The sequence below is a fragment of the Parasteatoda tepidariorum genome, chromosome 8 (assembly GCF_982258835.1).
Source record: "Parasteatoda tepidariorum strain Cologne lab strain chromosome 8, Ptep-v5.0, whole genome shotgun sequence".
Taxonomy (NCBI): Eukaryota; Metazoa; Arthropoda; class Arachnida; order Araneae; family Theridiidae; genus Parasteatoda; species Parasteatoda tepidariorum.
In genome coordinates, this window is record NC_141762.1 from 17,268,974 (window position 1) to 17,294,913 (window position 25,940).

A 25,940-nucleotide genomic window follows, 5' to 3' on the forward strand; every position below is an offset into this window, starting at 1 on the left:
AGGCTCTCTCTCCCTTTGTTTGAAAAAGCTAGTAAGATTCTTCCGGAAGATGAGTCTGTGAACGAGATTTGGCTATGTGTAGATAATAGTATGTTAACTTTTTCATCTAATCAATTGTAATTTAATTCATGTTTCACAGTTGTCGAATAAATAAATATTTCTGCAAGAGTTTTGTTTCTTGAGTTCAGTCAGTGCTATATATTTATTTGCTTATCGTTGTCGGGGAAAGAATGCCCATACGCGCCATTCTGTTTGAAGACTACTTGTAAAATACCTCCTCTTTATATTTTGAGATTTTTCTTCTTTTTTTTTCAAGAAAACCTCATTTTGTATTGACTGTCTTTGTTTATAATAACATTTAATTTCGCAACGTTGAGAATGATGTTTAAACTTGGAGTGTTACGTAGTTCTTTTTTTCAGTTCCTTTGCTAAAATAAAGTACACCATTAATCAATTCTAATCACATAATTGAAAAATTAATAAAAAAAAACAATAAGTTTATTAGTTTTTTTAAAAAAAAAAACTTTTTGGTATTGAAATAAAATAAAATTTAAAAAAAATTTGGTAAAAATAAAATTAAATAAAAATAAAACAGTACTCATACATTAGAAGTTAGCAGTTTTAAGGGTGTGAATCGAACGTCATAAAACGTTGACATTAATTATTTAAATGAAAGCAACTAAATATGACTTACTGTGTTCTAAGTAACAGTAGGAGTACTAACACTGAACTGATGATACAAGACCCACATAAAAGAGCTTTGCGACTCATACATTCCACTAACAGTGTGAAGATTATAATACCTAGACAAACAATATAATAAACGTATGTTCTGTTAAAAAAAAATACTAAGCCATCAAATTTACAGACTTATTTGGTCTGTTGTTTAGATAGCTGACATAGTCTATTGCTTAGATAAAACATAGTTTAGATAGCTGATGAACAATATTGTTTGGAAACTACGATTTTTTACAATAGATATTTTTCTTTTAAAAAACAAAGCATAAAAATTTTAAATTATCAGTTATAACAGAAGTGATTTTTAAAAAAATAATATATAGATAAAATAAAATGTTTTTGAATATATTTAAAGAAGCTTTCATTACATTATATATTTAAATTATTAGGTTAATTGAAATTAGAGACATAATTTATAATAATGATATAATAAGCAAATCAAGTATATATGCTATAAAAATGTACGGAAGAATAAGTTACAATTAAATATTAAAAATGTATAGATTACCAGGAAATTCTGCAGCTGTTGTCCACAATAAATCTATGTAAAACTGTTGAGAAAATTTCGCACAAGGTACTAAAGAATTCATATCATCAGCAAGACTTTCGGTACTATTTTTATCCACTAAAAAATTCAAATATTACTATTGTTATCTTGAAGAAAGATTTTTACAACTTCAAAAAAATGTCTTTTTAAAAAATATTTAATTGTATGTATAACTTGTAAAAGAACCTATGTAGAGAATAAAGAATATCGGAAGTATAGAGTATATATTTCGCAGGCTAATTGTAAAATCCAGCTTTTTGCAAACTTCCAACGTTTCTTAGCAATAAGTCTTACAAATGATCTCAACACTGATAAAAGGCCTGAAAATAAATATATGAAATTAAAATGATAGAAATAATGGGATAAAAGGCTAATGGGAGCCAATGGTGTTTTAAAAATCTGTGAGGTTTCTCCAAATCTTATTTTCAAAAACTGAGCTGCAAATCGTTTGAAATTTTGAACACTTCATTTGAATAGAATTAACTAAATATTAAGTAAGGAATATTTTTCCTTTCACCGCGCAACCTTTACATCAGACTCTAATTTTTACCAAATGTTGTATTTTTTTTAAATATTTTGCTGAGCAAAAAATTCAAATTTGAATTATTTTCAAATTCCTCGTTAATATCTAGTCCATTTTATCTAGTAGAAATATGTCAAATTTCTCAAAAACTAACCATTTTTTTAAAAATCATTATAATTTTTTTTTTTATAATTTTTTCGTATCGACTATTTGGAAATTTTTATAACCGAGGTAATTTTTCATAATCACGAAGATAATTTTTTCTAAATGATCACCAAAAATCAGTTCTCAATTCCGAAACTTCAAACTGTTTTTTTGGAAAATTTCACAAAATTGTTCAAATGTGCTTCTTTATGTTTCTAAAAAGTAACTCTTTTATTATAATGCAAAAATTTAATAAATAAGATTTTTCCCTCCTAATCTTATGTAATCTCTTAACCCTTTAAAATACAATATTCTCGAATTTTTTTTTTTTTTTTTTTTCATTTTCATAATATTTTCTCGCTAATTTTTTTTTATGATTGATAACTCTTTTACATCATTCGCAAAATTTATCGTTGAAAAAATATGCCTCCCAAATGTGGTGAACCGAGTTAGAGACCCAGCGAAGGCTGATCGATACGAATTTCGCACCCAACTTACACTGACCACAGTACTAACGTAAAATATTCTCAGTAGTAGACTGATCATAAGTTAGTCTCCTTGCGCTCAGGCTAACCGTGAGAGTTTCAAGTGGTTTTCCTCTTCATGTAACGCAAATGCGGGTTACTTCCATCAAAAAGTCCTTAACGAAGGCAAAATTTCTTCCAATTCTTGATTCAGGAGTCCCCTTGTCTTCTGAATTGGTATCAAAATTACAAGATTACGGAGTTGAAGATTGATAGTCGTAAACTGAAAATTGGAACGCTGTCAACAACTGTTATTAAATAATAAAGTAAACATTTAAATTTTAACTTGAAATTAGAACTAAAACTAAACTTTTTTCTTAGCTTTAGATTTCCAAGTATCTATAAAGGTGAAATAAAATTGGTCAAGAAAAGTTTCCTCTCAGTGTAACATTCCCTGAACAAGTCGCTAAAACAAATTTCTTTTCTCTTCCTTTTGATTTGTCAAATAAATGCGTGTAATAGAATTCGGAATATTGGTGACTCTTTTGATTTATTTGTACAAACACATACTATAAGTTAAAATAATGATAAAAATAACACAACAATCATACATAACAATAAAAAATTTCTTGCATCTCTTAGTGAAATGAGTCTCCATTTCAATAGTTTAAATGATAAGATATGAGGTCTGCAAACCTACCTATCAAATTTCCCTTTTGTACTATTATGGGACTCACTAATGCGATTCCATAGTATGCAAATGCAGAGGCAAGCCTACAAAGCAAAATTTATTTTATTTTTCATTGATAATTTGAAGATAAATACTTTTAACATATCATGCGTACTTAAGAATATGCGATATATTTTTTAAAAAGGTGCATGACCAGTTTGATGGTAAAAATGTCTAATTTAAAGGACGACAAAGTTTAACCGGTATAAAAATTGACGCAAAAGAGAATATACAGCTCTATAATAAAACTTGATAAATATTGAATATTAAAAATTTGAAATAAAAAGTTGCGTCTTGATGACGTCACACTACTATTTATTAACTTTTAATCGTATTAAATTTTGATGTAATTTGTCTCTAGTATTACTGTCCGTTATGTTCGTTAATAGAGGTAATAAGAAAGAAAACCGAACTTAATAATCATACGTCAAAGTTTTAAAAACTCTTAAACTATACGCAGAATATTCAGCAGTATTCTGTGGTGTATTTTCACCAAATTTTGCTCAAGCACGATCTTACTCATGTGAGAATTTTTCAATGACAATATGATGCAACTTTAGAGTTAAAGCAGATGATTTTTAATTTAATCACTGTTTACCGCAGTGATGATTCTAACTAATGCAGACTCAATATATACAAAGTCACTTTTCCTAATCGAACTTAAACATTTATTGCACCTATTTACTTACCCAGTATCTGACGTCATGATCATTATCAACGACGTCAGCAACCGGGTTGATAAAATGAGTTTGGTTGAGAGTTCAAATTATAAGATCAAATTAGATAATGTTTTTAATATTCTCGTTTGTAGTCCGTGCTGTAACGTTAAATTTTTTGAAGAAACATTATAAACAATGAAATAAACTCTGATAAACAATGTAGCTTTGCTTGGAAAAGCTTTGCAAATTATATGTTAGACGTTTTTTATGTCCGAAATTAGGTTTTGGGATTTTATTTACACTAATAATACATACCATATATACCAAATCAAGAGAGTTGTAAGTCTGTATTCTTTTCCTAACAGATCTTTGATTCTACCTCTTCTGTAACTTGTTGTGACTTCCACTAATTTTCCAGGTGGTAACTCAACGCCGTTTGTATCAGCCATTTTTTGAAGAATATCTGTTGCTTTTTTATACTGGTTGCTCACTAAATAATACCTTGCACTTTCTGGATACCACTGGGGAAAAAAAGATTAAAATGCATCGAGTAACTACGCAAAAAAAACTCAATTAAGCGTATTCTAAGAGAAAAATATATAATTTTACGAATGAGGTACTTTTAGAGAATGTGTTTATGCTGCCATATTTTAAACTCATTGATTTGAATCTTTATTAAGTGCCAACAAAGTTCAAAAATTTTAGCTTGACATTGTCGAAATGTGAATGTGGAAGTTTTCGGGAAAGAATTCCGTTAAAATAATTAACTAATCTTTTTTACTGGGTAGATCCGAATAAATTTCCCGTTTCAAATTTCTACTGATCACTGCTAAACCAACCGGCATCGTTTTTTCCTCCAATCGGCAAAATAGAATGAGCAAAAGTAACGGAAAGAGTTTAGAGCCACATAACAAGGGATTCACGAGGTGAACATTAAAAAAAATATGGTACATGTCTCTAGCAGTGTTTGTAGTTTAAATTTGTAAAAAAAATTTAAATTGTACCAAAAGTCTCCAGTTTTGGGGGTTGAATCGTGTGGGTCAGAGGATGAAGCGCTCTCCTCCCAATGAAGTGACCCAGATTCGAATCCCGGCGATGGCTGGTTGATATAAATTCTGCGCCCTGATCGCACCGACCACAGTGCTGAGGTAAAAATATTCTGTAGTAGACGGATCATGGGTTAGAGTCCTATTGCCGTCAGATTAACCATGGGAGGTTTTCGTCGTTTTTCTCCCCATGTAGCGCAAATGCGGGTTAGTTCCATCAAAAAGTCTCCCACGAAGACAAATTTCTCCCAATGCTTGATGCAGGAGTTCCCCTGTCTTCTGGATTGGGTTCAAAATTACAAGGCTACGGAGTTAACCATTAGTAGTGGTAAACCTAAAATTGGAATAACTGTGCAACGGCAGTTATAAGAGATAAATTTTTTTAAACCTACTATAATCCAAATTAACAATTTTAAATGATTTTTACAACATGTAACTAAATTAAAAGAATCCCGAAAAGAAATCTCTTTAACGTAATAAGTTTTTCCTACTTTTATAACATTGAATTATAGTAACATTAACTTCATTACTATTATGTTTTTAATTTTTTTTCAAACTCTGCAGAAAATCGTAACTCAAAATCACAAGATACAAAATTGGGTCCGCTGCTTAACTACTGTTATAAAATTTTAGAAAAAAATTTAGAATTCATATGTATAATGAAGTACTTAATTAGCAACTGAAGCAATATTAATTATTCATTAAGGTTCCTTTGTAAAATTTGCTGTGTTATTTAAAAACATAATTTTAAATCCTTCAATATGCGTTTCAATTTTCAAGGCAGTTGAAAAAACTATTACAAATGTCCGATCGAAATAAAACTTTGTACAGCCTAGTTTCTTGTTGATTGGAACAAGAATAGGAGGTGAGAGTATCACAATTGTATCTCTTGGACAGCAGCATACAGCCCAGGGCCACTCTACTGACATGCAATATTGAAAACAATCCAATTTCTGATTTAAAATCAAATCATTAGGTTGGTTGTAAAAGTTAAAGAATATTATAGACATTTAAGTCTTAAAATTATAAAAGAACAATCGGTCTAAGAGGTCTTCTCGTGATGGCAAGACAGTACAGTTTTCTATTGTTTCGAAATATTCTAAAGTCGACTATAAAGGTATTTTCATTACAATACCACTTATCTTGCTATATTTTGTAAAGAGCAGTACTTTGAAGTACCTACTTTTAGGGAAAGAATTACTAGAAAGGCAGGCACGGATGTGGATACAAGTAGAATCCTCCAACTGTTCAAATATTTCATAATTATCCAGGCTAAGAATATCACACCTACGCTTCCCAACGACCAAAAATACTGAAAATAACATTCAAACATTAAAAACTGCATAAATTGAGCAAAAATAAAAGATAACGCTTGATCTGATAACGTTTGATCTAATGATCGGAACTTCACGTTCTAGGTCTACATTATATCTTAATGGTTAGAAGAGGTGACCTGAAATACGTTAATTAATTAGTGCAGACAATATTTTAAGTCAGTATTATTAGGGCAGACGATATTTTAAGTCATTATTAGTGCAGACGATATTTTTAGTATTTTATTCAGACACAAAAACGTACATTCTCTGAATAAACATAATTTTTTCTTTGACGAATTCAGATTACTGACCCCTTAAATATAAGGAGTACCTTCAATCTGGGAAATATGATTCCAATAGTTTAGTCGGGAGAACGGTTCAAATTTGGACCCCTAAATGTTAATTGTATTTTTGGTTATTTTGCCATATCTGGAGAACTTTTAATGCGAATTGAAAAATTTTTGCGCATAATTTTAAAGTTTGTTTATCCAAATATAATTCCATATAAAAAATAACTTTGAATAAAAATGTGTCTTTTATTATTTTATTTAATTATAGTCGAAAAAATTTGAATTGTAAGGTATGCAATTTTTTACATCATTTTAAATAATCTAATTTTGCATGGCAAAATACAAAATTTGAACGAAATCGATCGAATATTTTCTAAGAAATCTAATTTTAAAGAAGTCATGTTTCTAAAATTCGATTTCTTATGAACTATTTGACTAATTTTGCACTGATTATTTTTTGAGCACTGTACATTAAAAAATCAAAAGGAATTGAGTGACAATGATATATAACAGCTCAAAAGAGTCAATAAAGTATACTCTATTACATTGTATAAAAGACAAATCTATGAAAAAGATTTTAAAAAAATAAATCTTAAAATAATTTTGTTAAAAAATATATCAGAAGGATTTAATTTAAAAATAAAACTATTAAATTAGTTGAAATCCAAGATTATATTTAAACCTTGAAGATCAAAACAAATTTTAGCTCATAATTCTTAATCATTATAATCCTTATTACAAAGAACAAAGTTTGAGAAATCACAAAAGTAATAACTTTGGAAAGGTAATAATAGATCATGATAAAGACATAGCCATTAGAGGAATTATATATTTACTAGCTTTAAAATTTAAGTTAATTTTTAGATTTATAATTATGTCCTAATCTACGTTTATTGACGTTTGGCTCATTTTTCACTAGGACTCAAATAAGTGCTAATAAAATTCCAAAATTATTCTTTCTTTAACTTACTAACATATTAACATAAGGAAATGCAAGTCATTTTTATGGATTTTCTGTAACTTTATTACAATATTTTTCGAAATTATTTCAAACTCATTTGATTGGCTTGGTTTTCGATAAAGCCCATTTTCGCTAAATCGCCAAATAATGGATCGCTCTCTACTGAGCGGCAACTATTTTACCGACACTCTTCCATTAAAATTTTCTCTAACTGGTTGCTGGGTTTCATGATCAGTTTAATGATCTTATTTTCAAAACTGAAAGATTTGAGTATGCATTTTTAACAATATTTCATTTTTAAAAAAGAAGAAATGGACAGTTCTACTCAGAAGAGCCTGAGTGAAATATACTTTAAAGAAGGAAATCATTCTTTTGAAAATGAAATAACTGAATGTCTTGAAACAGTTGTTGTTCAACTAATGTCTCCCTCTTAGTTGGGATTTTCAGCTAAACAATATATAGTCTTCAAACCCCATCTACAAGAAATAATTCAGATACAATTCGAATCCACAAATATTGAAAATATTTCTAAAAACCAAAACGAATGAAAAGACTTGAGTTGAAAGATAAAAAAAAATAGAAAAACATATGTAACAAAACATATCTGAATTATTCAAAAATGCCTTAAATTTTGTTCGAAATGTTTTCAGATTTTATACTAGTTGATATAAGAGAGTATGTTTTTTTGTATATAGTATGTGAATGCATTTTAAAATGAGTATACGAAAAAAATCATATAAATTACCTACACACAAGTAGAAACCAGCCCTTCCTCTCATATTTGGTGGGCAGTACTCACTGCAAAGTGTCAAACTGCAAAAATTAGAAAATTGTTTTTAATCATGTATTAAATAAAGACATAAAAAAATATTTAAAAAAATATGTTTACTTACGGTTTCTGATATTCTGTAAAGATAATGGAAAAAATGGAATGTGTACTTTTATATTTTTAAATTATTCTTATTTTATTTTTGCAATCAATGGCACGGTGTAAAAGGTTTCGTGAATACTTTTCATGATGATCTACATTCAGGCCAACTGCTTATAAGCAATAATACATACACTGTTTCACAATTGTTTCACAGTTGTGTGCTCAGTAAACTTAATTTTTGCTCATTTCTTTTCAGACACTTACAGCAATATTTTATGGTTCTCCTATATAATGTCCCTTATTTTGTTAAAGATAAGGAGGGTCAGGGTTAACCCATAGGTTGGATAATATTTTGTCGATTTATTAGAAATTTATATTTAATTGTGTAAAATTACACATTTTTAACACGCTGTTTTTTATTTTTTTAATTTTCAGTCATTGATTATTTCTTGAGTCAATTTATCGACCAAAAATTTTCTTATATTTTAAAAATTAGAAAAAAAGGACCAGTCGTTAAAAGTGCAGCGTAAAAAAAGCTATTGAAAATCGATTAAATATTTCTCGAGAGAAGTATAATCTAAGTTGAGATCATTTAAGCATTGAGTGGAACAAAACATCCGATTTTTCATTGCGTGTAAGCGTTTTTTTTTCCTTCATAATACTGTGGAACGAGCTTTAGAAGTCATTCACTGTTTTGCTCAACAGAAAATTATTATTTTGCACGGAATACTGGAATGCTGTTCCACACGTTCAACTTAAAAGTTTCCACTTAAAAGTCCAACGTTTTCAAAAATTGGTAACAGGAAAAACGTTAAGATTAAAAAGCAATTCTTGCAATCAAGTTAGTGAAACAAAGCACAGATTTTTTTTCCACAGTTCCTACTTTTACTTCACAAAATTTGACTTTGTGTGACTTTTCTACTAAATTTTACGTTTCTTTGCTCTCCGATAACGGCATGAGATTGTGGCTGATAGGAGAAATTTCGAGAATACCGTTATGTGATTTTCCTTCTTTAAGGTTCGAAAAACTTTGATGTGAATTTTAATAGACTTTCCTTGATTTACAAGCTCACTACTTGCAACACCATCTGTGGAAAAACTTTTAAACTAAAAGCAAGATTGCCGGGAGAAATGTTTATACCCTGTCACATAATATTTCTACCCATTTTTTTCAATAACCTAAAGCTGTATTCCAGTTATACATTTTTAAAAATAGTCAGTCTAATTTCGAACAATTTATTGTTAACCATATGCTTCTAACTCGAATTTTTCTTTAGATATTAGAACATTCACAGAATTATTAGAACAGTGAATGTTCTAATGTCTAAATCTATATTTTAACATCTATCACTTCTTCAAACCTTAACACGTTGAATACCACGCTAATCTTACATGGCTTGCCCGTCTGGTCAAACGGTAAATAACTACAAACTAAATTTGAAAATATAAGACAGATTTTGCTAGTTTTTTTAACCCTTTCGCGCCGACTGTCACAAATACATGACAGCATAAAACCGTATCAATCAGGGAAAAAATATAAAGCTGGTAATCAAAGTATTTCTTTAGCAATTTATTTGTTGGCGGAGTTATAATAGTTTGATTTATTTAATTCACCATTCAAAATAAAACTATTTAGTTATGCTTTGAATTAACATTGATTTTATATATATAGGATTAAACCAACAATAATTAAAGTAAAAGCAAAGTAAGTCTGTCAAATTAGCAACGACTACATTTAAGTTACCGTTTTTTATTTAATTGCAACTTGATTCTGATTTGGTACGAATGCTTTTCTGAATCACCCGTCCTCAAGGGGTTAAAGGTGAAATAAAAAAGTGGAGAATTACATAAACCAACGAATTGTTTAAAAATAGTGGTGGATGAAAATCTACTGAATTGAATTTATTAAACCAAGAATCACAATTAATAAACTACCACTTGAAAATATTTATTCGATGTCCGGAGCAACTTGGCTTCTCTGTGTATTTTTGTGTATTCTATATTGCATTAATTTCTTCAAACCATTTTAGTAGCGATAATAATATATAAAAAAATTAAAAGCATTAAAAATTTACTCGAATTATGTGTTTCTAATAATCATGGCTTCACCGGTCAACGGTGACCCCCTTGTCACTATGAACAAACTCAGTGCCGGACACCGGTGATCCCCATGGCATTCAACGTGTTAAATTCAACACGTAATAACAGTGAATTGCTATTCAAACATAATATGAAATGCCACTTGTGTTGGCGTCATGAAAACCGGATCGATGAATAAAATTTAGCAAATTAACCAATTATGAACGAAAGAACCATTTTAAATAAATAAGCAATTATGTTTTTTGTTTAAAATTGCATTTAATTTCATATCATAATAATTATTACTTTAAAAGAAGAGAGATTTATTTGAGAGGCTTAGTTTCTTTCTAAAATAATTTTATTTTCTAATTTAACTTATAACTCCAAAGCTAAATCATTGATAACATCGTCTTTAGTATACTCGGACTGTAACATTAGGTTGTCAATCTCTTTCAAAGATCGCCAAAAAGAGCTCTTTAAATAAGAACCACTCACAAATATTTTGAGTACATTCGAATTGTGTTTTGTTATTTTTTTTGTTGATATTTTTTCGTATTTCTTTATTTGACCTTTTCTGCATTTGGTGGGGAGGTTTTAATGGTCTATCCTAAAGGTTTTCCTCAATACAAAGTCTATGGCAAAAAATCCCGTGCCTCACAAAAGTGGTCGTAAATAGAGGAGGTGGTCTTTCCTTGAGGCTTCACTGTATTTATTCAATAAAATTGATTTCTTACCCTTGTCCGACACCGGCAAGAGCAAATCCCATGCATGTCCGAAAAACAACCATCCAGGTGTAATTAGGGGAAGCAGCACTTATAGCACCAAAAGAGAACAGCAGAACAACTGACACTGTAAGTGCCTGGTTATAAAATATGACCATAAGTAATAAATAACATGAAACAATAAACAACATAAAAAAATAAACAACATAAAACAATAAGAAATATAAAACAATACTTTTAATTATACATTTTCAATATATACCTAGACATGAAATGCGAGAAACAGTAAACAGCAACATTATGGTGATATTCGAATGTAATATGGTAAACTGCATGTAAATGCATGTCTTTGGAAGTCAATGCATCTCTAGAGGTTTCGCTTTCTTCAGATAAATGTGGTCCTATTAACATTAGGTGTGCTCTATTAATCGTTTCTTTTTTTAGCTCTGACTTTAGTGGATATCACCATTTCATCACCTTTCCTTTTTTACAGAATACCCTTTGTTATAGTTTGCACTTTTCGCAACTCAATGTTATTAACAAGACTGAAAATGACTTCACTGTGTCCGGTTTCATATTTAAAGCCATTTCCAGCCCCGTTAACAGAATTAAATTTGAATTTAGATCCTATTAGTACTGAAAATCACTGGGATTCAAAATAGCTTATCATATTTTTTTAGATTTTGGTAGTTAATGCATAATATCACTCACCATATATTTTTTGTTGTTGTTAAACACAGCTCTACACAGCTTTATATATTTATTCCTAACAATTTTTACAATGGTAAATTTCATTTTATCTCCCACAAAAATTGCTTCGAATTATGGCACAATTTTTTTTATTATCTCTGCAGACTGCACAATCTGCCATAATTTTCCTTTCGGCTGCCGGGACTTTTCTAGTTTCTTTTTTTTTTCAAATTTTTTGTTAGCAACTTTACATTGTCTTTCACAAATCTGTTTTGTTTTTCGCTTCTCGACAGTCTTGAATATCTGCGTCTATTAAAAACTTGTTGACTTTTTCCAACTTCATAATTTTTGAAGTTTTATATTAAGTTTTACGTTATCAAGTATATCTTTCCATTTCAATCTATTAAAATTATTCATTTGGAAATTGTTTAATGAAACCTTTCTTGACCTGGGAGGACGCGAAGGGACAATTTTATCATCCCATGCATTCCGTTAAGTTCTGATTCCTAACAGCCTAAACACCTCATCCCTTTTTTTATTAGTAGCTGTGTTTTCCATCATAATCTACCTTTTGTGAGCTGGAATTTCCGGCATTTTCCCTCCCCAAATAGACGTTTTTATCAGTTCTTGGAGTCATAAAATGATCCAGCACGTCTTACATCTTAGTCTATAAATCATTTTATTTCTGCTGGCTGCCGTGTTAGTATTTTTTATTTTTATATCATAACCGTCGTTGAACAATCGACCCACTTTTTGGGTTCACGACTACTAGTATTTCACTACGTAGCCTTATAATTTTGAACCCAATCCAGAAGATAAAGAAACTCCTGGATCAAATATATTGGGAGAAATTTGCCATCGTGGTGGAGTTTTTGATGGAACTAACTCGCATTTGCGTTAGATGGAGAGGAGCACCACGAGAAACTCCCGCGGTTAGCCTGACGGCAAAGGGACTCTAGCCCGTGATACCACTGAGGATATTACACGTCAGCACTGTAGTCGGTGCAAGCCGGATGCGGATTCGTATCGACTAGCCTTCGCTGGAATTCGAACCCGGTTCTTCACCCCATTGGAAGGCGAATGCTCTATCCCCTGAGCCATCGCGACTCGCCGTGTTAATATATAATTTTTCATTCGTAAAAGTGATTTCTTCTTGTTTACAATGTTCATGAAAGTTTTGCCTCAATAAGTACTACAAGATAAGCCTTACTCTCTAACGACAATCCGCTTATTTTCTATAAGAAAACCGACGACGTTACCTAACTGTGAGAATCAAAGACCTTGATATGCAACTTATTAGTGATCAACAAAAGTGCAGTTAATTGGAGTTTTAATCATGAACTACAAGTTCAAATATTACACATTTTTTGCTTAGAATTACCAAAATAAAATTTGTAATCTTCATCAAATCGATGTTTTACTCGGAGATATCGTGAACTACTGGAACTAACGATTTGTGTCCGATTTTATTGTTTCACTGAACATAAAAAATTTCTCTGTGTAGTCTAGTTGTCTCCGAGGAAACATAATATATATATATACATATATATATATATATATATATATATATATATATATATATATATATATATATATATATATATATATATATATATATATATTTCTCTTACACGGCGACAAAAAAAGCTTCATTACAACTCCCCGAATGGCAACGCTAGAAAATCGACAATGATTGCCGCTAAAAATGTCACATGCCAAATCTAGTTGAGCTGGCTCAACATATAGCGCTTTTAAAAACGGAAACTGAAATAACCAGAGAGAGCATTCTCACAATGTGATCTCTTCCGAAATTCGCCCTATCAGCTGCGGCAAACTCATACAGGCAGTTGTAGATAGATCTCTATTTTAGTATTTTGTCGAAAGCGCTTTTTTTCACGAATTTATGTATTACGAATTTATTTGACGATTTTTGATTCATATCACGAATTTATTTGTTTTATTATTGTTATTAGTTATTCATTGAAAAATGAGTCTCAGTCGTGCTGTTACGCTTTAAGATTTTATACTATGGCACATTTCTAATAGGTTTAACGAATTACATGTCATTTATTTGAGTTCAAATTTATTTTAATGACTTAGTATTTACTAGAAAGATGTAATTTTTCTTTTAAAAAAAAGTTGTTATATGGATTTGAATTCTTAGTATTTTGTGCATTTGAAATGTACCTAAGTTAGAAGCGAGCGAAGCGAGCTTGGTTTGCGAGACAAACCATATAAGATTGCGTAGAAATTTTCGGGGGTTGGCGAGCGTTAGCGAGCAGGGGGTGCAGCCCACTAGTATAAATAAATATCACTTTATCTGCATTTAAACGAACATATATAATATTATCAATCAATACAATCATATATAGTAGAATATAATAATTTATGTACTAATTTTCAGAGAAGTAAATATTATGTTTTATTTAATTTTATAACAAAAATGAAGAGTAAAAAGTTTTAAATAGTTAAGCAATACATATTCAAAGTTTAAGATTTATTAAGAAAAATTCCAAGATTAATTCTAAATAAAAATTATCAGGGTTTTTTTCCTTCTTCTTTTTTTGCAGCGAATTAATGAATTTTATTTGGGGTCATTCCTTGCCCCCCCCCTCGCATCCTAACGTTCGTTCAGAAGGTACGCGTTGTCCCGGGTTAAAACGCAAATAATTATTTGCTTGATAGAATTTCGAGATGACAGATGAATTATGTTTCATAGACTTTGCATAAAAAATATACATTAAATAGTAGTAATTTATATGAACATTAACTAATGAGCCATTGGATGGAATATTAATTATCATTAAAATATTATGGCAGTTTATTTTAAGGAATACTATTCCTTAAAATAAACTGCCATAATATTTTGTAAGCATAATGAATCAGTCTAAATGAAAGCATAATTAAGAAACGCTCGCGTGTAGATTTTAATTGTCACTGATCAAAAAATTTTAATGTCATTGAATATAATACCAATAGAAATTCCGTCTTATCAAGTTAGAGTACTTAATTAGTTTATGATAGCATGTTTTTTATTTATTTATAGCGATGTTCTGTAACTGTTAACAGGGTAAATTTTTGCACATCATTGAACATTCATGACAATTTTTTTCTTCCAACTTTTGTTAAAAGCAATGAGTTGTGCAAATTTATCATTAACATCGCCATCGTTGGCTAGTTAAATTTTAAAATAAAAAATTCGTCGTCTCAGTTTTGAATAAAGTTAGATTTTTAGATTATGATTTATTAAAATAAAATAATAAATAAGACAATAATAATAAACTTAACAATAAGTTGAAAAATGAAAGAAAAAACGTGATTTTCACAAACTTCGTAGTTTTGGTGCATCGAATTAGATAAACAGAAAGATGGAAATTTATGCAAAAAAAACGTATAATGCGTTAACGAAATAGTACGTCTAAAAATGTTTGGCTCTTTAAAATTATCTTTTTTGCAGTTTTTTAAGAATTCGTCATCTAAATTTTGAATAAAATTAAGTTTTCAGATTATGATTTATTAAAATAAAATAATAAATAAGACAATAATACTAAACTTAGCAATAAGTTGAAAAATGGAAAAAAAATGTAATTTTCTCGAACTTCGAAATTTAGAAGTATCGAATCAGATAAACAGAAAAATATAAATTTATTTAACGAAACTTAAAATGGATAAACGAAATAGTGCGTCTTAAAGTGTTTTGCTCTTATGATCTTTATTGCAGTTTTGCTTAATAAAATAAATTTTCGAATTAAACAAAAAAGAAAGTTTACCATTTTCCTTCCATACACGTCAGCTACTGTACCTAAAATCGGACTACCTATCATTATACCAGCAAATACTACCTGCAAGTATAAGACAAAAAATTAGTCTTTAATAGTAAATGTTGTTCGTTCCACACAGTTAGAAATTTTTTTAACAAGTCATAGGCAGGTTATATATTATACGCTCATGTCCAAATAATAAAATATATATATATATATATATATATATATATATATATATATATGTATATATTTAAAAATTTAAAAACTTAGACAACCAAATCAAGTGAAAATGTATATGAAAATACATTAACCCTTTGTAAGGTCGAGCGAAGTATATTTCTCACCAACTTTATAATTTTTAAATCTAGATGATAAGCCATTTTCTCACTTCAGATTCGTGCGGCATCTGTAGAAAATTTCAGGAAGTATAAATGTATAAAAAAAAATACCAATGAAAGTCTTAGTATAGATAAAGTAAAACATTCTCGCAACAACCCGTTGTGGCTATGTGGTCAGCACTGTACATAGCACTATAGACAAGCTGGTACCCATTTGAGGCTGGGTGGGCTTCAAGCAGCCACCGGGGATCGGAACCAAGTTCTTCACAATGACAGTTTAGTACTTTAACCACTGAGCCGTTGCAACTTTGTATACATATATATGAGCACACACAAGTCACTCTTGTTTGTCATCATACATAGCAATACTTTCACTTTTCCTACTTGTAATGAACGTACAATTAAAAAGTACGTACTTTTACTTGTAATTCGTTACTTTTTAAATTTAGTACTTTTACTTGTTTTCTCGTTACTTTTTTGGGAAAAAGCACAAGTATTTGTAACGAGAATGTCGATAGAAATCGTTACTTTTTCCTGAAATTTTTTTTAAATTTATAAATTTAATGTATTATATATTCTTTAACAATTAACTTCTTTTTTCAAACATCTTTAAGGATCGCAATTTCCCTAAAAGGGGAGGGCGGTTGGTGGGAAGGAACGTAAAATCCTTACTGTAAAAGATTTACCTGCATATGATTTTTTTTTACTTATTTCTTCAAACAAAAATTTAAATATTACCGAATTTGTTCAAGAAATTATTTTCTTACTTAAAATCCTGAAAGTAAAAGCAAAATTTCTGAAGAGTTAATAGTTTTTAAATGAGTATAATTTAAAACTCCTTTTTATATGCAAACATTAAATGTTGATTTCTCGTTTGGTTTCTATCAACGTTCACTATTTCAATAGAATTTTTTTTTAACATTTTCCTGCATTTCAAAGTTTTACACATTTAAATTGAAATTTGATGCATTTTAAATTTTCGATTACTTTTTAATTATCGATTTCCTCGAAATGTACTTTACATTCGTTACTTTTTTTAAGTTTTGTACTTGTAATTTTTAGTCGGTACATTTCAAAATCAAAACTTTTAACTCGTTACTCTTGCTTAACACGTTGAATGCTGTGGGGATCACCGGTGATCGGTACTGAGTTTGTTCGTAGCCCCACGGGGGTCACCGGTGACTGACGAAGCCAAGATTATTAGAAACACATAATTCGAGTATATTTTTACGGCTCTCAATTTTTTTAATATTATTATCGTTACTAAAATGGTTTGAAGAAATTAATGCAATATGGAACACATAAAAATCATTTTGGCCAGAGGGGTCAAGCTATGTAAAATTAGCGCGGTATTTAAACGTGTTAAAGTACTTGTACTTTTACTCGTTACTTTTTAAAATCAAAACTTTCTACTTCTTACTCGTTACTCTTGTTAAAGTACTTACACGTTTTACATGTTACTTTTTAAAATCAAAACTTTTTACTTTTTACTCATGCTATTTTTCATGCTATTTTCATAACTACTATTAGTTTGCAACAGTTACTCATGACTGTTAGATCGAGTTTAGGCAATCTGTAGTCAGCGCTATCTATACTTACCTTGAAAATAGCGCAAAACGCCAGTATGGAGAAAAGTCACAGTTTTGTGAAAATAAAAAGCGCTAGTGATATAATTTTGTTATGTTTAAAAACGTATTACAGTGCTGCATTATCTGGGCTAATAAAAATTTTCTAAACCTAAGACGGGGATTTTTATAGTTTTAATCTAGGTGGGAAAATGTCGCCAAATTGGCGAATTTTAAATATCTATAAAAGTATTTAAGTTATCCGTTCGTTCCAAAGCCCAGACAATTCTTCGCGACTAGATATTATATATAGTTTAAACTTGTAGCTTTTCTTCAAATGCAAAGCACTTAAACTGTGACTTTTTTTAATCTTCTTGGTGAAAGAGCTTCAAAAACCATGTTAACTAATACATTTTACAAAATAAATAATTTCTGTTGTGTTGGATTGACATGTTTTGTACAATCAAAAATTAAAAAAACAAATTCTAACTTACTGATGTTAAGAGAGCAACCTGCCACCTATGCAATTCCCAGTCACAAGCAATAAAGTCTCCTATCATTGCTAAAATGAAGGTTTCCGCAGCGTCTGCAAACTACAATGAAATAAAATGATGATTCAAAATCATGAATATTTTATTGAAATAATTACTTTAAATATGCGCTTATCATATGCGAAATTGAATGTCAAAGTCAGTAATTTTGCACTTTGTATTGATAATTGTCTTTATCATATTGGGCAACCTAACACCTAACCGATTCCCAATAACATGCAATAAAGTCTATTATCGCTAAAATGAAGGTTACTGCTGCATCTGCAATGAACTAAAATGATCATTCAAGAATATGAAACTATTGGTGAAATGAATACACAAAATATGTGTTTATGTAAAATTAAATTTCAAAGTCAGTAATTTAACGTATTGCCGCTGTTTGCACTCAGGGGGGCATCCGGAGAACACTGTAGAGTCTAAGTGCGCGCACGTGACCCCTCAGAAAAAGAAAAAGTGAATTCAAAAAGGTAGGCTTGGTGGTGATCAATGGCAACACCAGACGGCCTCAAAGAATTTAGTGAAATCTTAAAACTAACAGTACTAGTTACTCAGAAAAAAGAATTCAGGAGTTTGAGTGTTCAAACATAATAGGCAAGCATATTAAAAAAAATAATAATAATTGTAAAAAGTTTAACATATTATGATAATGAAAAGTATTATAATTTGTCTAAAGCCCATGAAAACAGATACAATTTCAAAAAGAAGAGTTACGGCGAGGCAGCCGTGAAGACAAATCCACAAACAAGAGGAAACTCAAAGCATGAAAGAAAATTTTAAAAAATTTTGAACAATAAATTAATTGAAAATTTTAAAATAATTTCTAAAGTACGCAAAACCATTTATATAAAAATAAATTTTAATGAAATAAAAAAATTAAAAATTAAAAAGAGCGAGATGCATTGAATAATACTAAAATCGTTCCCCTTCCCTTGATGGTGATTTTACCCCCGATTTTACTGACAGGGTTCTCCCTTTTCGTTCACAGAAGGCGCTGCAATCTCAAAATGAAAATAGCGTACAAGTTGTTTAAAATGGAGATAAATTAAGATAATATCAGGTTGAAAAAAATAGGCTAGTTTAATATTTTTTAAAAAACCTATCTTATAATGATACCAAACTCGACCGCTACCGTAAGAGGTACATTGCATTTTAGATCATTGATGGTTACTGCTATATTTCAATAAAAATACGGGGGAAATTATTTAAATTGGTGGCATTAGGGACTTTCAATGAACTGTTATTTCAGAACTAAAGTAGCTAGATAACTAAAATGGCTGGGTAGTCTAGGAAGTTACCCATGAATATAGCGTGGTTATTTATTTATTTTGTTTGAATTTTAGGTTAATTTTCAAAGAAGAGTGCGCACGACTTATACATGGACGAGCTTATGTACGGAAAAAACGGTATTCTTGAAACATAATGTGTGACTCACCCATCCAAGGCCAGCCAGCATAAGTAAACGTATCTGGAATTTTCCATACCCAGCACGATTAACGGCATCATCAATGGAATAAAAAATATCTATAAAAAAGGAAGAGAAAATTAACTTACAAAACTCAACTTACTAAAATTACTTTCTTAACTCTTCTTTACTTACTAACTAAAGGAGAGAGTGAGAAATTTACTATGTTTAAAACTTAAAAATAAATTGAAACGAGTTTAATATGTTTTGTTACAGTTGTCCCTGTTTTTCCGTTATAATGGACTGTTTAATTTACAAGGTGTTCCATAATAACTGCCTGTAATATATATTTTTAAAGTCTTTGTTAAAAAATGACGTTAAAAAATATTACAATACTAGCTTTCCGAGAATCAGTATTTTAGCAAGGAGAAAAAAAAAATTCTACTAAAATTTGATTATCTAATATCGTGGTTAATCAAAGCAAAATGAAGATTATTAGAAAAGCAGTTAATATTTCAGATTGTGTTTAAATACGCTTGAATTTCGTTAAGAATAGCCTTTTAAGTTTCCCCTAGAAATACTATGATAGTCTCGATAATTATTCGCAAAATTTTGATAACATTTATTTCTCATTGAAACATACCCATTGTATTATTTTACTGACAATTTTTTGACAAAAGTTTTAAAAATAGCTATAAATGGTCAAGTTTTGGATTTTTTTCCCATACAAAGAATTTATAACGAGTTTAAAAAAATTTCATAAATTATATTTACAATCATATCAATGTAATATCCCAATTTAAATTGAATCGTTCGCCAGAAGGAGTTTTTAAGAGAAATGTAATACGTATGTCACATGTTTTAGTACACTTCTAACCACAAAAACATTTTCCCCTATGTTACAATAATCTCTTTAGTGTCTAGTTGAAAATCGGAAAGTGTTCGCTTTGTTCTGTTTAAGAAATTACAGAAATAAGTTACAAGTAACATTAACAGATGGTGCTGAGCTTGGAAAGAAAAACTCTAAAACTATGTTTCAAAATCGCAACTACTTCCAGCAACAACGAGATGCAGTTTGTGATGGAAGCCCTTGCAAGTATATTAGTCAAAATAGTTTGACACGCAGAAGACAAGACATTGTATTACAGTTTTACTCTAAAAAGAAACTATTTTTTAATTTTCGGATAAAAAAAATTTGTCGTCGGCGATTTTTCAAATCTGGACACAGCTGGACATATGTTTTTCGAAAATGGATATACACCCTTGTGCAAATTAATTGAAACAAACTTTTTTTTTCGTGTTTTTTAAAGAAGATGTCTTGGGGTTGTTTCGGTTACAATGGGGTTGGACCTTTGCAGCCTATTGACGGTATGATGCGTTCTGAGCAGTACATTACTATTCTGGGTAAAAAAGTTGTTCCGGAGTTGAAGAAACGATACCCTGATGGAACAGGGATTTTTCATCAGGATTTAGCTCTTTGCCATGCGTCCAAAATTGTCAAGAAATTCATGTCTGAGAATCAAATTGAGACATTGGAATGGCCAGGAAACTCTCCGGATATCAACCCAATTGAGAATCTCTGGGCCATATGCAAGAATCGCCTATTAAATATGGACTGTACTACTATGGAGAAGCTAATCACGGCGTTAATTCATGCCGAATCGCGTCCAAATGTTAATAAAGTGTCGTGGAGATCATATTATGTACTAAAAATTTTTGAGTTTGTATAAATTTAAATAAAATAGCATTTTCTCTTAGTTTTCTGAATTTATTGAGTTTGTTTCAATTAATTTACACAAGGGTGTACACTTCAAAAAGTACGTTTACGAAAATGGACGCAGCTCAATATGCGAGCATTAAAAAATGGCAGTTGTTTAAAAATATGGACAAAGCATTTGATTCCTTTTTTAAACTTTTTTTTATGAGTATTGTTCTTTTTTTTTAAAGAATAAACTAATGGATCCAAATAGATGCTTAAATCTTCCTTAATCAATTCATATATTTCATTAAAATGTTCTCTTATAAAAAAACTAAAAAGTCAACAGTTATTTTTACAAGGTTGCGAAAGGTGTTATAAATTTATTCAATTATTAGTAAATTTATGTTGTAGCATTTGAGTTTTAAAACTCACTTTATCTTAATAATTCAACAATGAACATATGTAATACTCGAGTCAAAATTCTTGATGGTCATATAAAATTTTTATGGTTCATGTTGGTTTCAGTGCGATTCATGACGGTCCAACGTCATTTGATAGTCACCATCATTCATCATTTTCCACTATGTGTTCATGGTTTTTTATATGCCAACAGACTTCTGTCATTCCATGATTGGAAATGTTACTTTAATACTATGATTGTTAATAATCAGAATTTTGACTCTCATGGACCAACAATCCAGCATGTTCCGTGATGGTTCCAACTTACTATGCATTTCCAAGATGGTTAATGGGAATTCTTGTTGGTTCTCAGAAATATACCGTCAACACAATTTGGTTTTTATGTTAGACCATCGTAAATTAGTTCCTACATTGAGTTGATGGTTGTTCATGATCGTTCCAACATTTGATTTCTAAGATACTATGTTGGATGATGGAAATGGTTCAACATGAGCAAACCATCAAGACAAGTTACTATTCTTATGATGGGCCATCACAAATCAGTTCGAATTTTTACATTGAGGTGATGGTTACTTGTGTTGGTTACCATCAAGAAATATAATGATTCGTTATAGAATTATTGATGGTTACCATCAAGAAATATAATGATTCGTTATAGAATTATTGATGGTTACCATCAAGAAATACAATGATTCGTTATAGAATTATTGATTGTTACCATCAAGAAATATAATGATTCGTTATAGAATTATTGATGGTTACCATCAAGAAATATAATGATTCGTTATAGAATTATTGATGGTTACCATCATGATTATGTTGATCCATCAATGAAAAACCATCAAAAATTTTGAGTTGGGTAAATCATAACCATCTAGAAGATGTGACCTTCATTAATAAGAATATTTATACATTTATTAAATCAGATGCATTGATCGAATAAGATACATTGCGTAAAAATATTTGGTAACCCATGCTGCAGATGCTGCGAGCCCAAATGCGACCCATAATTCTAGAAACTCTGACTTAAACTATGCTTTACTCCTTTACCAATCGTTACGTCCAGTATGTAAATTAGAAAACATATTTTTGTAAAATGAAATAATTATAGATATAAATCCGCATCTTTTCCGAACTCATATCAAATTGTAAGAACAATAATGGGAAAACATTTTTCATAACTAACAAATGTTTAAATTTTTTTGCCTTATATAGTAGATTTAAATTGCCATAAAGATACCTAAGGCACACTAGAAATCTTTTATCATAAACTATGTATATTTTTTTTTATCAAGAATATGTTTATTTTTTCAAGTAGTACTATTTTTTTCTTTAATTTAGAGTAAAACGGAATGGCAAAAGCATGCGTATATTTTTAAAACAATCTATTTATTACAATTATATATACACCACCCTACAATAACTGAAAAAATACATTCAGTTTTTGACACTTTTTTTAAATTTCTCAAAAAACACTTAGCGAATCCCTTTATAAATTTAGATGTGTTTAGGTCATGCGATTTCATATACGTAAAAAACGTACTTCAACGTAAAAAACTTTTGGAGGTTTGGGGGAAAAGGCAATAGATTACGAGTGAAAAAAAGTGTTTTTGAACCCCCTTCGACAGAACATAAATCAATAAACTTGTATCTATTACTTTGATTATTGTGTGCAATAATTGCGTACAATTTCAAAAGTTTAGCTTAAATATTTATGGAGACATTTTTGGGACGGACATTTTTGTAAAAAAAAAAACTAATTTTTTGTATTATGATTGTTTGCAATAACTTTAAAAATAACAAAAATTAAAATTTTTAATTAATAAGTAAATTATCATTATAAATTGAAAAAATCGTTAATTAATTCTTTCATGCTGCGCATGGGCGGAAAATATGTATTTTTTATATTGTTGTATTTTGTAACTTATAAAATAATTTCGATTGGAATATCTTGGAAAATTAAAAAGTTTCGAACAACCAGAAATAACAGTACAGGAATATCATATTAGTTATCATATGAAGATCAAAACATATTTAATTGGAGGTTTAACCACGATTGGGACCATAATTGGAGGATTTTGCTAAGGTTTTTGTTTTTAATTTCACTTGAATATTAATTTGAGACCCCCAATGAGTATACCTTTTTGTTTTTTGGATTCTAAAAGCACATTAAGGCAGATTTTACAAAAAAATCTTTTTTTTATATTTTACTTTAAACAATATCATATAATTTGATTATTATTATTAATTTTTTTTAGTAATAGACTTTTATAAGAAAGTAACAAAAAAAATAGATATGAATACAGGTAGATGAAGCAAAACATTTTTCAAAGAAATGATTAATATTCTTAAATAATGATTTAAGAATATTAATCATTGAGATATCAATTATAATAATCACTTTAAGTCACTTCTTAAATTTAATCTATGAAATTTAAATTGAAAATTAATTATAGAAACTTAAAGTAAAAAATGTGTTAAATTAAAATTCTTAACAGGCATAAAATTTATGCGTACTTTTACAAACAAATTATGTGTAGTGTGTTTTATATGTAGTTTAAAAAGATTGTTAAAAGCCGATACTTAATGATATGTTATTACATAACCATGCAATACTTATTGTCTTATAACAAGTCATTTAAGTAAAAACACATCTTAATTCCAATTATTATTTTATTGAATTCCACTTACTTTTTTATATTAAAAACAAATGTACGCTAAATAAAGCTATAATGAATGCATTGTAATTGGAACAGAACTCAAACAATTATATCAGATTAAAATACTAAAAATTAATTACGTAATAGTATTATTGATTGTGAATGATTAACTGTTATCTGCTCGTGCTTGTATTGTTTATTTTTATCGAACTAGAACTTTTTGTAATCTTATCTGAGGGGATTATTATCTTTTGTTTTATTTACAGCTTGATTAGAAAGTTATTTATAAAGACGTGTATCAGCTCAGATTTGAATGAAATAGTTTATCTTTTTCAGTCGTTTTTGGAAACTTTCATTCATACGGAAAAAAAAAAATATTTATGTAATCTTTTTTTTATTCTATCATGAGCTTATTTCTCGATATTTACATATTTTAAAATGTTATTTTCGAGTAGGATATGTAATTGATTGATGCCATTTTTTAAAAAAATTATTCTATTTCTGTTTTATTATTATTTATTTGTTTAGAATTTAATTTATTCCATCGGGTATTATTTTCGAATAAGTAAAACATCTAGCTCTAAAGCATTGTTTCTCAACGGGGGCGATACTGCCCCCCTGGGGGCGTTGGGAATATGCGGAGGGGCGATGAACTTGTTTTGGGCTGTAGGGGGGCGATGAACATGTTTTGTCATTCAAATTTAATTTTAAAACTTACAAATAAAATTATTAAATTAAATTTATTTAATAAATAAAATTAATCTAAAATTAATATTAAAGAAAAAAAGATTAAATTAACATAATAAATTAAGATTATCGGATACACCTTTTGTACCACCAATAAAACGAACTTATAACGACACCTATTCTCTGATCCGAACCAACACAGCGCAGCGCATAAATCAGTAGTTTTTGCCTCTGATTCATTCAGGCTATTTCACGAATGGCTCTGACTCATTCAAGCCATTTGGCGAAAATCGAAGTGCATGAGCTTTCGGTATGAATGATTGATTTTACCCGTGTTTCTTATGATGATTTTCGTTACCTTCCTTAAAGTTTATTCCCTAGTTTCGATTCGATCTCATTGTTTATTTGGCCAGGTATGTGCGCGAATTAGTTCTTTACCAGAAATTATTCATTAATTTGGAGAAATAGTTGATTTTGTTTCATAGTTTGTATTTTGCTGCCACCAACAATGTCGGTTAACAAAAAGAAGTGTCATCAATACCGTGCCACGTACTTGAAGTTATTGATTCAATCGCTGTTGAACTCTCTACTGCCCATGTGTTTACTTTGTAGCAAAACTTTATGTAATGAGACAATTAAATCTTTCCGTTAGCAAGAGCATTTGCAAAAAACTCAGCCTGACAAACAAAATAAGATTTTGCATTTTTCACGAGTTTCTGAAAGCAAATTCGGTCTCAGGGTTGCTAGCAACCTCCTCACAAAAATGCGGCGATGGTTTGATAGCTTCTTATAATATATCAAAATTTATTGCTAATTCTGGGAAAGCTCACACCATCGGCGCAGAGTTGATACTGCCAGTTGTTTTAGAAACAGTTTTGCACCATTCAGCCACATCCAATGTAATCAAAAATATCCCATTAAGCAACGATACAGTGCGGGGACGAAATGGTGAGATAGCTGAAGACGCTGAAGTTTTCTTTATGAAAACTTTTGATATCTAACGAATTTTCCCTTCAAGTTGATGAATCAACCTTGCCATTCAATGTAGGCTTTACTGTAGGCGTAGTCCGGTTT

General features: G+C 29.7%; 1 protein-coding gene across 1 annotated transcript in view; it reads right to left on the reverse strand.

The window, feature by feature from the left end:
- The window catches only part of LOC107439094 (synaptic vesicle 2-related protein), a 41,752-nt gene that overhangs the window by 6,432 nt on the left and 9,380 nt on the right, over window positions 1–25,940 (reverse strand). Inside the window, exons 2-11 of the mRNA XM_043047333.3 lie at window positions 19,431–19,519; window positions 17,942–18,040; window positions 15,551–15,622; window positions 11,103–11,227; window positions 8,168–8,231; window positions 6,035–6,163; window positions 4,121–4,326; window positions 3,117–3,190; window positions 1,247–1,363; window positions 695–803 (exon numbers count right to left, since the gene is read on the reverse strand). Coding sequence (XP_042903267.2) covers window positions 695–803; window positions 1,247–1,363; window positions 3,117–3,190; window positions 4,121–4,326; window positions 6,035–6,163; window positions 8,168–8,231; window positions 11,103–11,227; window positions 15,551–15,622; window positions 17,942–18,040; window positions 19,431–19,519 — 1,084 coding nt within the window. The remainder of the gene's footprint in view (window positions 1–694; window positions 804–1,246; window positions 1,364–3,116; window positions 3,191–4,120; window positions 4,327–6,034; window positions 6,164–8,167; window positions 8,232–11,102; window positions 11,228–15,550; window positions 15,623–17,941; window positions 18,041–19,430; window positions 19,520–25,940) is intronic.